Raw genomic sequence first — 14,595 nt, forward strand, 5'->3', positions numbered from 1 at the left:
TCTTCAGAAAAGATTTCTGAAGAAGGGTCTAGGCCCGAAACGTCAGCCTTCCTGCTCCTCTGATGCTGCTTGGCCTGCTGTGTTCATCCAGCTCTACATCTTGTTATCTCAGATTCTCCAGCATCTGCAGTTCCTACTACCCCTTCATTGCCAATTCTAGTTTTGTACCATTTGCACCAATTTGATTTGAGCTTCTGAATCTAAGTTGTAGAAATACATTAGAAACAGTACAGTAATACAGCCAGCACCAATCTCTGGGATGCTTCATTAAGCACCCATTTGCTTTGTTACCCACTACACTGACTTTTGTTCTTGGAGTTCTATACAGTCTGATTGTGTCTGGATGAGAAAACAAGTCATCTGTTAATTAATTGCAAAGCTTTTTGACTAGAAATAAGTTAGATTATTTTGTCAGTGCATAAGACATCAGGATTCAGAAGATAAAGGGCTTCAATGTATATTTCAACAAACAGAAGCAAGCAGTGTTGCATAAAGGTCTTTATGAGAGACTTCATCTTTTTTAAAATTTATTTATACGAATAGATACAAATAAAGACGAACAACCTTTAGATTCAGAGAAAATGAAACATTTATTTAACAATCTGCAATAATGGGAAAGTAGTACATAAATCATACAGTACAAAAATCCTCCATTCAGCATTAACTGGTAATTAACTGTAGTTGGTATTAGAATTAGCCTGTGAAAAGTGCCTCCATGGAATTAGTCTTAAAATCAAATGGCACATCAGCCAGAGTGGTAGGAAGATATACACTCAGGCTTGGTAGAGTGGTGTCAAATAGCTCTCAAAACTTTGGTACCTGTAAGCCCCAAATAGAAAAATAATTGCTAACTATTGTCAACAGAATGATTATTTTGTATAAATGTGTCCATCCTTGCTTCATATTGACATTTTATCAGGTAATATCATTACAGACTTGTTGTTAAAAATTACTGAATTGTGCCATTAAATGTCTTCTGCAATTAAAAACTGACAACACTTAAGTAAAGCTAACATTTGCATATCTAATTTGGATCAAATTAGTCATAGTTTTGTGTAGGCATCTGTTTCACTCAAAAACATTCCATGTTTCAAAACAAAACAGAATGAATTTTATCAAACAGTGTAATCTTGAAAAGCTTACTTAGCACAATGACATGCTTCAGTGTAATAAATTCCAGCAACTCTTCCAACTCATTAAAATTTTAGGAATTGCACAACATAAAATAAGAAAGAGATAGACTTGCTTGGGTCATTAACTTTAACAGCAGTTTTGTGACATTATGTAGCATTATGATACTGCTTGGAATATTCTGCTTGTCAATGATAATCATGATTAGATTGTGACGGGCTCTGTGGCTGTGGTGTCATAGTAGTGGAGAATAAATTCTTAAACATGAAAATTTGTAATAATAATAATAAGCTTCTTGTGAATCTATTTTAAACTTTGCTGTTTAGAAAATAACTTTGGAATGCACTTAACAATAATCCACTCCTGCAAAATCAAAAGGAGTGAATTTCTGCAGTTTTCCTGCTTTCCCATCATACCTGTGACTTATGCGCTTCAGAAAACTCAGAAAAGTAACATGAATTACATTTATATCATTTTTCCAGAGTTTCCTAGGCTCTTCATTTTGCCAAAATTACAGCAGAAGTGCAACAGAAATGCTCATTAGGAGTCACCCTCAAAGTTTTACTTGGTGCAGAGGAGCAATCTGTTACTCCAATTGTATTGAATGGGAATATCAAAATGATAATTTCAATACATGTGTGGATATGTCAGAAAAATCAGGGGGAAATCTACTGTACTCACAATAACTGTTTTGATGATATGACCCTTTCTCAAAGATCTAAGTATCACTGTTAATCTCCTCCAAGAGATAAAAATATTTTGTTTAATCTGGTAAAAGCAAAATTTCTTTTAGCATTTATACTTAAGTAATTATGATTTCTGAAAAATATCCAAAAGACAATAATTCACACAATGGTTTACTCCATGGATCACAGGAAGACCTCATGATGTACAAATGACAATGCCTTAAGTGGGCCACTACAAGAGTAATATTCTAGTCTCACATTTTTTTTAATTTTACATCCACTTTATGTATATGAGGAGATAAAAGTCATGCAGTGAGATTTGTAATTAAAGGAGAGGAGAGCAATGCATTATGAAAGTTAAACTTTGTGGTCTTCAAACAATCAAAAAAAACACCTGGGCACTGAGTTATTAGCATATATCTAGAAAATATAAGAAAGAGCAGATTTCAATTTTTGGCAGTAAGCATATCATAGGGTCAGTTGGGGTATTAATAGTAATTATTACTCTGACTATTGACTAGACAATAGTCATCAAACCTGCGCAGTGACAACAATGTAGATTTTTGCTATAAATATGTTGGTGACTCCATGACGCAAGAGCTTCATCTCAACGGTGAGAAGAAAATCCCTGGGTTCTGTTATTTGTTGTTGCACAAACACAATTCCGCCGTGACTATTCAGTTCTTGTGTATTAAAGTAGTTGTCCTCATTGCCATGGGTGATGGAAAGGAGAATATTATCTCCAGCAACAGCATGAGAGGGCCCGAAACGGAAGACATTGGTGGGCACTTGGATGTTGGTGGGGAAAGTGAGGTAATAGTAGGTTATTCTTAAAGGCAGGCTTTGGCACTCCTTATTTTCATTGCAAGGCAAGCGCTCACAGCGACTAGAAGAAAGTGAGAGAGGAAAGAAGGGTGTTAATGAACATAAGCAAAGCCAGCAAGTCAGTGCAGCAGAAAATAAAAGAATTACCACACAATGGAGGTAAATTTCTGAGGTGCTTCTTCGACTCGTCCATTTACCTTCCATTGAAGAGCTGCAAAAGTCTCAGATAAATGACAGATGAGCAAGAAAACCTCCCAAAATATCAACCCTCAACATTTCCGCTCAGAATTTTAGATTTTGGCTCTTTGACTGATAACAATTCAATAAGTATTTTTCTTCAGTTACATAACATACAGAAAGTAATTACACAGGCTGAATTTCCAAAGAGGTTCTCTCTCTGTTCGCCTTTGCCATGAAAGAGCTACAGAATCTCTGGAAAAACAGTGCAAATCACTGATTTTGCAAAATATCTGTAGACCTTCCAAAGGAATTATAGCAAACCAGGAGGAAAACCCACAGAAATTAAAATCCCCATCCAACCTCATATGTTGAAGGTGATCTTTCAGAAAATTCCTTACTTCAAGCTTAATTTTGTCTTGTTAGCAGTGTAATAACGAACATTGTGAGTAGCCATTTAATTAAAAGACATGTTTAGATGCTAGTAGCATTGAATTTCCTGCTCACACTATAATTTCAGCAGAAAGAGCCTTAGAAACCCCAGAAATGCGGTCAGAGAAGTGGTAGAAAGGCATTTGCTGAGCAAAGCCATTCAGAAGCTTGCATATGACCATAGCACAGGAAGAAGTGCAATACACTTTTAGTGTAGACACAAGGTAGTAATTTGGAGGCAATGCATTTCAGACAATGGGGATGATCCTCAACATTAGAGGGAAGGTGTACAAATCAATATAATAAGCTAAGATTCTTCAGCCTTCAAATGAGATGGTTCAGAGGGAATTTTGCAGAAGTACACAATATTTAACATAATAGATAAAGTAAATATCTGTGCAGAGGAACAAACGGATTTGAGCTTAGACTTGTGATGGGAAAATTTAGGACAAAGGTCAGAAAATATCTTTTTAGGCATAGAGTGATGAAAGGTTGAAAGAAGTTACTTGGAAGATTGGCTGAGGCCAGGGTACAACTCATTCAAGGAAGTATTTACTGCAATCAAAAAATGGTGGGGTGGATTTTCAGGAAGTGTGCAATGAAATCAGCCTTCACTACCTAGAGCTAAATTCTGATCTTATCACGTAAGAAGGATAGCCTAGACATCCTTTTAAATGTGGTGGCATGCAATATCACCCATATTTGTGACAGTCAAATAAATCAGGTGTATCTGCATCCCAGTTAGATGCTTTGGATTCAAAACCCAGTGCCATTTTGCCTTTAAATTCACAAATGTACAGCTTCCCTGACCCTGGAGGAGGAACCTAACTAAAATTAGACAGCATCTGCTGCCTGCTTACCTTCTTCTGTCAGCTGATCATCAATGCAGTAATTGTCGAGTTCACGATGAAATAGGTTGCCCTGACATCTTTAATGTGTTTGTTTCTAACCCCTCTTGTAATCAGTCCAAGAAATATTAACTCATTCTCAAATAATTAATTTTAAGCTTCAAACATTCAACAGATTTAAATTTAAAAATACATGCTTAAAAATGTAACAGGAAAAGAATAATGTAATTGTTTTGCATTAGAATTGAAGGTTTTAATATACCTCACTATTTGATAACAATAAGAGGATGTGATAAGGAAGACAACATCTTCTCTACCAACCGGAAAATGAGAACCAAGACATCAGTTTATGGTACAACAAATCCAAAATTCAATTTAAAATAATGTTTTAACTCTTACCCAAACCAAGACCAAAGTTACTTTATGAATGAAAACAGTTGTATCCATTCCAACAGTTTAAGTGGAAGGCATGAAATTAAAGAACTAATATGTTATAAAGTAGGTCAAGATTTTGTTCAAGACTCACACTACTTCACACTACTTCCTTTATTCATGTGCCATGCATCCTTGACTTAGTGCAAAATTAGTTTTTTTTAATTGATGAAGTCTATAATATTGAACTGTTTGTTTTGGTCGTAATCACATGGAGCCACTGTGACCATTATAAAAGAAGCAAGTGTCACACTCAAAATGTCAGTGTCACACTTTCATTTTCTTTTCACCAGCAGATTCCCCAAAGTGTGGTCTGGGATCAGTGCTGTTAAACTGCTTGGAAGAGCATTATTGGGCCTGTCCTCTTCTAAATTTTGATAAACTCCTTTGTATCTATACTAAAATGTGACAACCCTGAAGTATGACAGATATATAGGAACTGAAGTAGCATATTCAACTCTTCAATCCTGTTCCACCATTCAATTAGATCATGGCTGATATATATCTTAGCTTCATGCTGAGGTAAATGCCATTTCTTGATACTCTTTCCTAACAAAGTCCATCACTTTTAATCTTGAAAAATTCAATTCATTCAGCATCCAAAGCCTTCTGTGAAAAAAGTTCCAGATTTCCTGTCCTGTGAAAATGTCCATAGTGATTTCACTCCAAACTGGTCTAACTTTAATTTTAACACTCTTTTCTAAAATCAATACACCATTCCTAAATTCCAATGGTAAACAGTTTTCACTGCTATGATGAGACGCTAATAATTTTTGAATATTTATTTTTGGGATGTGGGTATCACTGGCTAGGCCAGCATTTATTACACATTTGTAATTGCCTTTGAGAGGTAATGGTGAGCTGCCTTTTCAAAAAAAAACACCAAGGATGTCAATCAATAGTTCGTATTTATCGAAAAGGCTTTCAAAATACAGCTCATTTTTGTGGAAGAGTTCTCAAATTTAATAAAGAAACAGAAGCACAGACTTGCATATTAGAGAATCTCTCATGGCAAATTGGGCAGAAGTGCTCATGTATCTTAAATCTCAGCAACAAACAAATTTCAAATTTTCATGGGGGCAGGAATGGAACTGGCTTAATATTCATCCACACACAGTTTACAGAGGCAGATGACTATTTAAATCCTCAGCTTTTTCCACTCCTGTATGATTTTAGTGAGGCAATTGTCTGAAACAAAATGTGTAGATTGGAAGAGATAAAAGCAAATCTGGTCCTTGTGAATTAATTTGGACAGCATTTTGGAGAGGCAAGGCACCCCTTTAGATCACATCCCAGGAACTTTTTGGGGAAGTAAACTGCGCTTTGGTGAGTGTAAGTCTCCCTTAAGGAGATGTAAGATAATCTTTGAGATTTTTAAAAGTGGACATACCTGTGCCTAAAAAGTGGATAAATGCATTATGACTGTCAAACTGTTAAAGAACTTCCAAAGCTGTCATCAAACTTCCAAAAGTATATGGAGTTACAGAAAAATTGTATGAGATATTTTAGAATGCCTGTTGACAAGCCATTCATTTCAAGGGCATTTAGGAAGGGCCACAAATCCTGCTCTTACCAACCACATCCACATGCCATGTAAGACCAAAGAAAAATTTTATAGGATTTGTGCTGCATGACTGATTTCTCATCATTTTCACAGTTAGGTGCCTGTCAAGTGAGCGTTTTTATGGACAGATCCAACTGCTTATAGAATAACATCTTTGTTTTCATAAGAGATTGTGCATTCAAGTGAAATGTTTGTTTTCATAAGAGATTAGTTGAAGGGATTTCAAGGTATTAAATTCATTTTTTTATTAATGACTTTTTTATACTAGTGGAATTATCAAAAGACAGATACATTTATTTATTGTCAGCATGCTCCCTGAAGTTTGCCTATGGTAAATACTACGTTAATTGGCATGGGGAGTGGTTAGGGGGCAGAGGAGTTATGAGGGGTCTTAGGAATGTGGAGAGGAGCATACAGTGGCATAGGGGTATAGAGATGGGTGAAGGGGCATGTGGTGGCATATAGTTACGAAGTGAGAGGGGATTGGCTGAGGTCAGATTTGGGGAGTGTGCAGGGTGTAGGGAGACTGAGTTTGAAGACTGAGGGGTGAAGAGATGTTTTTGGTTTCATGCTTTTAAAATTAAACTGCAGAATAATGTGAATGCAGTGGGGCAGATATTGCACCCAGCCTATACCTGCACCTGCAGCCAGCGACCTCTGCTCCTGTTCCTCCTCAAAGGAATTATGCAGCCCTGGAATGAAAATTCTACTTTCTGTGGCACTTTTTCCTAGGGCAAGTTTGTGGACACTCTGTCAGGGTGTTCCTGACCCAGGAGAAACATCTGGACCAGAACACGGTGAAACTCTGTCAGTCTTTCTGTTTTCACTATCTAATGTTTGTATTCCGAGCTGCCTCTGAGATGTGAGAGTAATTTTATCAGAATGTCTCGCAATCCATACTGTTTGATTTTAATAAAATGTAAATTGGGATGGTTCTTATATAGAGTGGACAAACAGCTCCACAATATAAATATCCCTGTGGTGATGACAAAAATCTACCCCATATTGCATCTCTGAGAGAAAAAGTTAACGACAGCATTTATTCTATAATAAAAATATAAAAATTTAAAAGTAATTTGGAATGATGTCAAAAGAACGCAAAAATGGATTTAAAACATGAAGAGTTATACCTGGCATACACTGATAGAATCCTCCCATTACCTAATAAAGAGTTTTCTAAATAGTCAGACTCTTGTCATATCTCAAAAGCTAACATCACTCTCAGCAAAATATCTACTTCAAGCATTTATTTTTGATGTAGGCTGAGACTTCCATGTAGGCTGATTGATAAAGATAATCAGACAAATAAAAAATATAGCTAATATAGTTAAAAGTTAATAAAGTAAACTGAATAAATTTTGGTATTGCTATAATGTTAAAAAGACTGAAGTTCTGATAAGTTTCACCACTCAACATGTCTTAAAGCGGTGCGTGTATCATTAGCAGAGGACTGAATCCATTATCTGCCAATTCCATTACCGACAGAGATCTCAGCTTAGGTCCTCTGTCAAAGATAGCTCCTTGTTGATAATTTCCCAAACAATGGCAAAGTGTCCTGATTTTTTACTACACGTAGGGCAAAGAGGCAGCCCCTGAGTCGACTATACCTGGAGCAGCAATTGAACCCTATGTTTAGCGTATTAATCTGACCCACACTCTGGCTGTCTTAAGTTAACCAGATCCCTTCCATGCCGATAGGGATAGTTTGTTATACCCGTCAAAAAATTAAAATGCCTTTGCAATAGTGACAAGGTCTTCTCTCATCCCTCCAACACTGTGGCACAACTAACCACTTGCATTATTTAAATTAGGAAAAATAGTAATACATGAGATTGAGCACATGGGATATCCATTTTGAAGTATACAAGATGAGTCGGACCAGTACATCTCATTTACCAGTTTTACTGGTTTTTCCTCTGGGCTACCTGGTCCTTACATGGTCAAACCTACATGTGACTCTAGATCCATAGTATCATGGTTAACTGTTGTCTGAAATGGTCTAGCAGCCACTCAGTGTAAAGGTGACTAGGGCTAGGCAACAAATCTCACCTTGCCAGTAATGCCCACATCCTAAGAAAAAGTTGTTTTGTAAAGCATTCACAAGCAATGGATGGCTGGAAAATGGGAAGCATTAAAAAATAAGATAATGAGAGTCCAGAGACAGTATGTTCCTGTTAGGGTGACAGACGGGCTGATAGGTGTACAGTTTGCTGGATGACTAGTTAAGTTGAGGTTTTAGTCAAAAAAAAGAAGGAAGCATATGTCAGGTATGGACAGCAGGGATCGCGTGAATCCCTAGGACAGTATAAAGGCAGTAGGATTATACTTAAGAGGGAAGTCGGGAGAGCAAAAAGGGGACATGAAATAGCTTTGGTAAATAAAGGTTAAGGTGAATCTGAAGGGATTCTACAAATACATTAAGGACAAAAGGTAAGTAGAGAGACAATAGGACCCCTTAAAGATCAGCAAGGCCACCTATGTGTGGAACCGCAGGAGATGGGGGAGATACTAAATGGGTATTTTACTTCAATGTTTACTATGGAGAAGGATGTGGAAGATATAGAATACAGGGACATCATGAAAAATGTCCATATTACACAGGAGGAGATGCTGAACATCCTAAAATGCATAAAAGTGGATAAATCCCCAAGACCTGATCAGGTGTACCCTAGAACTCTGTGGGACGCAAAGGGAAGAGATTGCTGGGCCCTTTGCTGAGATATTTGTATCATCAATAGCCACAGGTGAGGTGTCAGAAGACTGGAGGTTGGCTAACGTATTGCCACTATTAAAGAAAGGTGGTAAGGAAATGCCAGAGAACTATAGACCAGTGAGCCTGATATCAGTGGTGGGCAATTGTTGGCGGGAATCCTGAGGGACAGGATTTACATGTATTTGGAAAGGCAAGGACTGATTAGGGATAGTCAACATGGCTTTGTGTGTGGGAAATCGTGTCTCACTAACTTAATTGAGTTTTTTGAAGAAGTAATGAACAGGGTTGATGGGGGCAGAGCAGTGGATATGATCTATATGGACTTCAGTAAGGTGTTTGACAAGGTTCCTCATGATAGGTTAGTTAGCAAGGTGAGATCATGTGGAATAGAGGGAGAACTAGCTATTTGGATACAGAACTGGCTCAAAGGTAGATATCGGAGGGTGGTGGTGGAGGATTGCTTTTCAGACTGGAGGCCTGTGACCAGCAGTGTGCCACAAAGATCGGTGCTGGGTCGACTGCTTTTTGTCATTTATATAAATGATTTGGATGTGAACATAGGAGGTGTGGTTAGTAAGTTTGCAGATGACACAAAAATTGGAGGTGTAGTGGACAGCGAAGAAGGTTACCTCAGAATACAATGGGATCTTGATCAGATGGGCCGATGGGCCGAGGAGTGGCAGATGGAGTTTAATTTAGATAAACGTGAGGTGCTGCATTTTGGAAAGACAAATCCAGGCAGGAATTATACACTTAATGGTAAGGTCCTGGGGAGTGTTGCTGAACAAAGAGACATTGGAGTACAGTTTCATAGTTCCTTGAAAGTGGAGTCGCAGGTAGATTGGATAGTGAAGAAGGCATTTGGTATGCTTGCCTTTATTGGTTAGTGCATTGAGTATAGGTGTTGGGAAGTCATGTTGCGGCTGTACAGGACATTGGTTTGGTTACTTTTGGAGTATTGCATGTAATTCTGGCCTCCCTCCTATAGGAAAGATGTTGTGAAACTAGAAAGGGTTCAAAAAACATTTACAAGGATGTTGCCAGGGTTGGAGGGTTTCAGGTATAGGGAGAGGCTGAATAGGCTGGGGCTATTTTGCCTGGAGTGTTGGAGGCTGAGGGGTGACCTTATAGAGGTTTATAAAATCATGAGGGGCATGGACAGAGTAAATAGGTAAGGTCTTTTCCCTGGGGTTGAGGAGTCCAAAATTAGAGGGCAAAGTTTTAAGATGAGAGGGGAAAAGATATAAGAGGGATCGAAGGGGCAACTTTTTCACGCAGAGGGTGGTACGTGTATGGAATGAACTGCCAGAGGAAGTTGTGGAGGCTGGTACGCTTACAACATTTAAAAGACACCTGGGTGGGTGTATGAATAGGAAGGGTTTAGAGGGATATGGGCTAAATGCTGGCAAATGGGACTATATTTATCTAGGATATCTGGTCGGCATGGATGAGTTGGACCAAAGGGTCTGGTTCCGTACTGTTTGTCTCTATGACTCTATTTGAGTTAGCAGCAGTTATTCATAGCAGGCAGAACCCATGAATTGCAGCCCATAAATTTTCAAGCTTATGGTGAATTGGTTTGTGGTGGCACAGTGGCTTAGTGGTTAGCCCTGCTGCCTCACAGTGCTAGGGACCCAGGTTCAATTCCAGCCTCGGCCGACTGGCTGTGTGGAGTTTGCACATTCTCTCCGTGTCTGTGTGGGTTTCCTCCAGGTGCTCTGGTTTCCTCCCACAGTCCAAAGATGTGTAGGTGAGGTGGATTGGCCATGCTAAAATTGTCCATAGTGTCCAGGGACATGTAGGTTAGATGGATTAGCCATGGGAACTGAAGGGACAGGGTGGGGGCTGTGAGTACGGGTGTGATGCTCTTCAGAGAATCAGTGGGGACTTGTTTGCAGCACGGTGGCTCAGTGGTTAGCACTGCTGTCTCTGTGCCGGGGACCTGCGTTCAAATCCACTCTTGGGCAACTGTCTGGGTGGAGTTTGCACATTCTCCCTGAGTCTGCGTGCATTTCCTGCCACTATCCAAAGATGTGCAGGTAAGGTAGATTGGCTGTGCTAAATTGCCCATAGTGTCCCGGGATGTGTAGGTTGGGTGGATTAGCCATGGGAACTGCAGGCATAGGGTAGGGGGTTGAGTCTGGGTGGGATGCTCGTTGGTGTGGACTTGTTGGGCCGAATGGCTTGATTCCACACTGTAGGGATTCTATGATTCTAAATGAATTCAACACTGCACAAGGTAGAACCATAGGGGAAACATATTTGCTTCACAGAAAACACTTAAGAGATTGAGAGACAAATTAATAATCTAAGCCAAAGGGTTAAGCACAGAATTAGACCAAGAATTTCACATTCAGTTCTTCTGTACTTGGTGTCAAAAAACAAATTCAGTACAAAACAACTGCAACAAGAATAAGACAGGACAGAGGCCTAAAAATAAAACATACTTTTCTTCATTCGTAAGATGCAGTAAATCATACTTTGTTTCTTTACTAGTCATCAGAAATGTAAATTGTAACTCATTTTACATTTGATCATTACTAGTTTCAACCAGTCCCACTTTGCTTATAGTCAGAACTAAGCTGAGTGTTGGTTTAAAGCACTGAAGCACAAAAGCCATAAGTCAACTGAGAACTTAGCAGGACGAAACATGGAGCCTACATCAGAAAATACATCAAAAAATCCAATGTTAGTGAGCTGAAAATTTCTAAAAAAACATTTTTTACTTACACATCTCTTGACTTTTGATAGTTTTCTGGGCAGTCAAAGGTCAGGCAACGGAAGCTGCCCTGAACATTGAAACAGGTCTCAGTGCCAGAGCAATTATGCCTCCCTGCGATACATTCATCGATATCTGTCAAGAGGAAAGCAGGTTCAGACAGGATTCTATCATGGTACAGCACTAAGGATGGGCATCTTCTTTGGCTTCATTGTTGCACTTGCAGTTACAATGACAGGCAATCAGACAGGTGATGACATAAAGAGGGAATACATTTACAAATGTGACCTTCTATTTCTAATGAAGTGTCACTCATGCCTCCAATATGCCTCAGAAGCTTTTCTTTTTCATCTCCCTCCATCTATGTGCACTGTGAAGTGCTCTTCCTAGCTGGTTACGATTGACCAGGTGCCTTTAAATATGGCATCGGTGAATCCTGGAAGGTCCCAGCAGTGAGTATTTCTACTGCTCACGAGCACATAATAGAGTGAACATGGGACTGTGGAGTCATAGTGCACATACAATAAGGTGAACAGCAGAGCATTGTGTGAGATAACTTGTTGGAGCTCACAAAGAAAACCCTCTGTAGTCCTACAGGCTAAATCTTCCCAGAAATTGGCTAAGTATCATTTTGGGCGAATTTCATGGAGTGTTTCTCTCCGCAAGGCATACAAGGTTTCTCACACAATCTTCCTGAACTTGCATCATTATCTAATCACCAGGTCCCCATGGTATCCCGCCCATCATATTCTCCCACTCATTACAGTGGGAGATGAACATCAGGATATCGAAGGATCATTAATCCTGTACAGACTTGAAGGGCTGTCAGTCCTCTTCTGTACTGTATGATTCTATGATTCACTTTTATAGCCCAGCCATCCATCCAGTAAAGCATTTGCATTCCAGAATTCCCCTTCTCTATGCACATAGTGGGGGAGTAAGACTCTATGACGCTATGAGGAACTAACACTTTTCAGAACACATACATGGCACTGCCAACATTTCATTGCATGTACAAGTGCACAAAACATAGACCCTACATCAGAAAATACACCAAAAAATCCAATGTTAGTGAGCTGAAAATTTCTAGCACTTAGTGTAGTATAACATCTTGTCATTGTTCAATGTGGGAGAATCTCATAGAGGTAAAGTCTTCAAAAATGTTAATATTAATTTTTATTGAACAATAGGAAAAGTGAAGAAAAAACAATCAAGAGCTTCAAAAAAGTAATGCATTCCCTTCAGCATGTCATCCTTCACGTGGTGTGCATTAAATGGGATCTGAGGCCACTAAACCAAAATGTCACATGTTACGATATAGAGAATATACCACGAGCATGTCTATTAAAGATACACTGACATACACCTGGTGACATCATCCCTATTCCCCTTCCCCTTTGCCAAAGCCTTTGAGTTTGGCTCCTCAATGGTGGGAACTGTTGTAATCCTGACAGTGTCCACTCAGTCTTGGTGATGCTGGGGACCAAAGAGCTGCCAGTCATTGGCTGTAAGATCTCTAAGGTTGAATCTCTTGTCTAGCTAGGGTAAAAGTCCTGCCTTAAACTGATTTAAGTTTTTCAAAGTGTTAGATTCCTGTAGGATAAGCTGTTGGGACATGTTTGACCCTAATATGTTTGCTAGCGGCCAGGAATTCCAAATGCTTCAATAAAGGCAACCCCATAAATTGTCCCAATAACTCATTAGATAGAATTCCTGATAGTCTTATTAGACATTTCCTGTATTTATGATGCAGGAAAATATTAATCTTTCTTTTCCGTTCAGATGCCTGAGGTGCTTCTACACTATTGTCTCTTTCTGTCCTTGATTATTCAGGACGTTGTTAACACACTGAATGTCATCTGTTCAATATGTATTGAATTGATCTTTACAATATTAACATTCGTACTTTACTTCATTTTTAGCAAGTCATTACAGGCACAGAGTTACAATAATCACCAATTCAGCATTCAAGAAATAATGAACAAGAAGAGAAGTGTTTTTCAATGTTTTGTCCTTATGCAAAATCCTGTTATAAAAGTGCCCATTCTTTCTTTTACTTATGCGCAATTATATCTGACTGATATATTTGAATGAATTTTCTGAAGAACTGTCTAAAGTAGTGAACAAGAGAATATATATAGATATCAATAGATTAATATGGTTATCCAGAAGACATTCGTTAATATCCCTCTTCAGAGACTAAAGCTGAATTAGTGGAATTGGATGCAAGTTTCTGTTATTGTTAGGATATTAGCAGAGTGGCAGGGACAGGGAGTAGGGATAATGGGCAGATAATTAATACACCAAATGTCTACTCTTGATAAACAACAAAGTGATACAAGGTTGTCAAGGGGCACTTGCTGAGCAGTACCTGCTCACAGATGTTCAGTTTGGATTCTGCCATGGTTATTCAGTTCCTGACCTCAGTGCAGTTTTCGTCCAGATGTTGACAAAATGCTGATTCCAGAAGTGAGGGTAGATCAAGGCAGCATTTGACCAAATGTGGTATCAAGAAGCCCCAGCAAGTCAATAGGAACCACAGAGTGGGAGTTGAATTCCTGCTGGTTGTAGTCACAGTTTTCTACATATTAAGAGGCACAGATAGGATTAATACAGCAAAACTATTTCTGCTGATTGGGGTATCTTGAGCTTGGGGGCATAGGCTAAAAGTTGCAGCTACACTTTAATGGAGTGAAAATGTGACTGATGTTAGCTGGTTCCACACAACTGGGACAAAAGATGGGCAGTTGGTTACAGACAATCAGAGCTGAAGGGTTGGTTTCTGGGCTGCTGGCCAAACACATACCTAGAAGAAGGAGGAAGTTGCTTCGGGGAGCAAAGGTACTATTGTTAGCTGACTCCATGTAGTCAAGGTTTGGAGGAAGCCCTGAGTAGAAGGTGAAACCCTGAGAGCCATTATAGTTCAGCTCACAAGCTGTATTTGCTTCAAAGAGATGAGAAGGATTGAAGTTCAGAGAAACACTTGGGCAGTGCCAGCTTCAAAATTGTGTGAGATCTTACTCAATGAATCTCAAAGTTTTTGATTCAACTGATTCTTTGGTCGCAGG

General features: G+C 39.0%; 1 protein-coding gene across 3 annotated transcripts in view; it reads right to left on the reverse strand.

Annotated features, from left to right (window-relative positions):
• The window catches only part of fbln1 (fibulin 1), a 150,879-nt gene that overhangs the window by 46,031 nt on the left and 90,253 nt on the right, over positions 1 to 14,595 (reverse strand). The window contains exons 14-15 of one of the 3 annotated variants that reach the window (XM_020534456.2): positions 11,539 to 11,662; positions 572 to 2,703 (exon numbers count right to left, since the gene is read on the reverse strand). In XM_020534456.2, the coding sequence (XP_020390045.1) occupies positions 2,349 to 2,703; positions 11,539 to 11,662 (479 nt within the window). In that variant the 3' untranslated portion in view covers positions 572 to 2,348. Of the gene's footprint in view, positions 1 to 571; positions 2,704 to 11,538; positions 11,663 to 14,595 lie in introns of those variants that run through there. The other 2 variants (XM_048607710.1, XM_048607709.1) reach the window with 2 other exon arrangements.

The sequence above is a fragment of the Rhincodon typus genome, chromosome 18 (assembly GCF_021869965.1).
Source record: "Rhincodon typus isolate 14 chromosome 18, sRhiTyp1.1, whole genome shotgun sequence".
Taxonomy (NCBI): Eukaryota; Metazoa; Chordata; class Chondrichthyes; order Orectolobiformes; family Rhincodontidae; genus Rhincodon; species Rhincodon typus.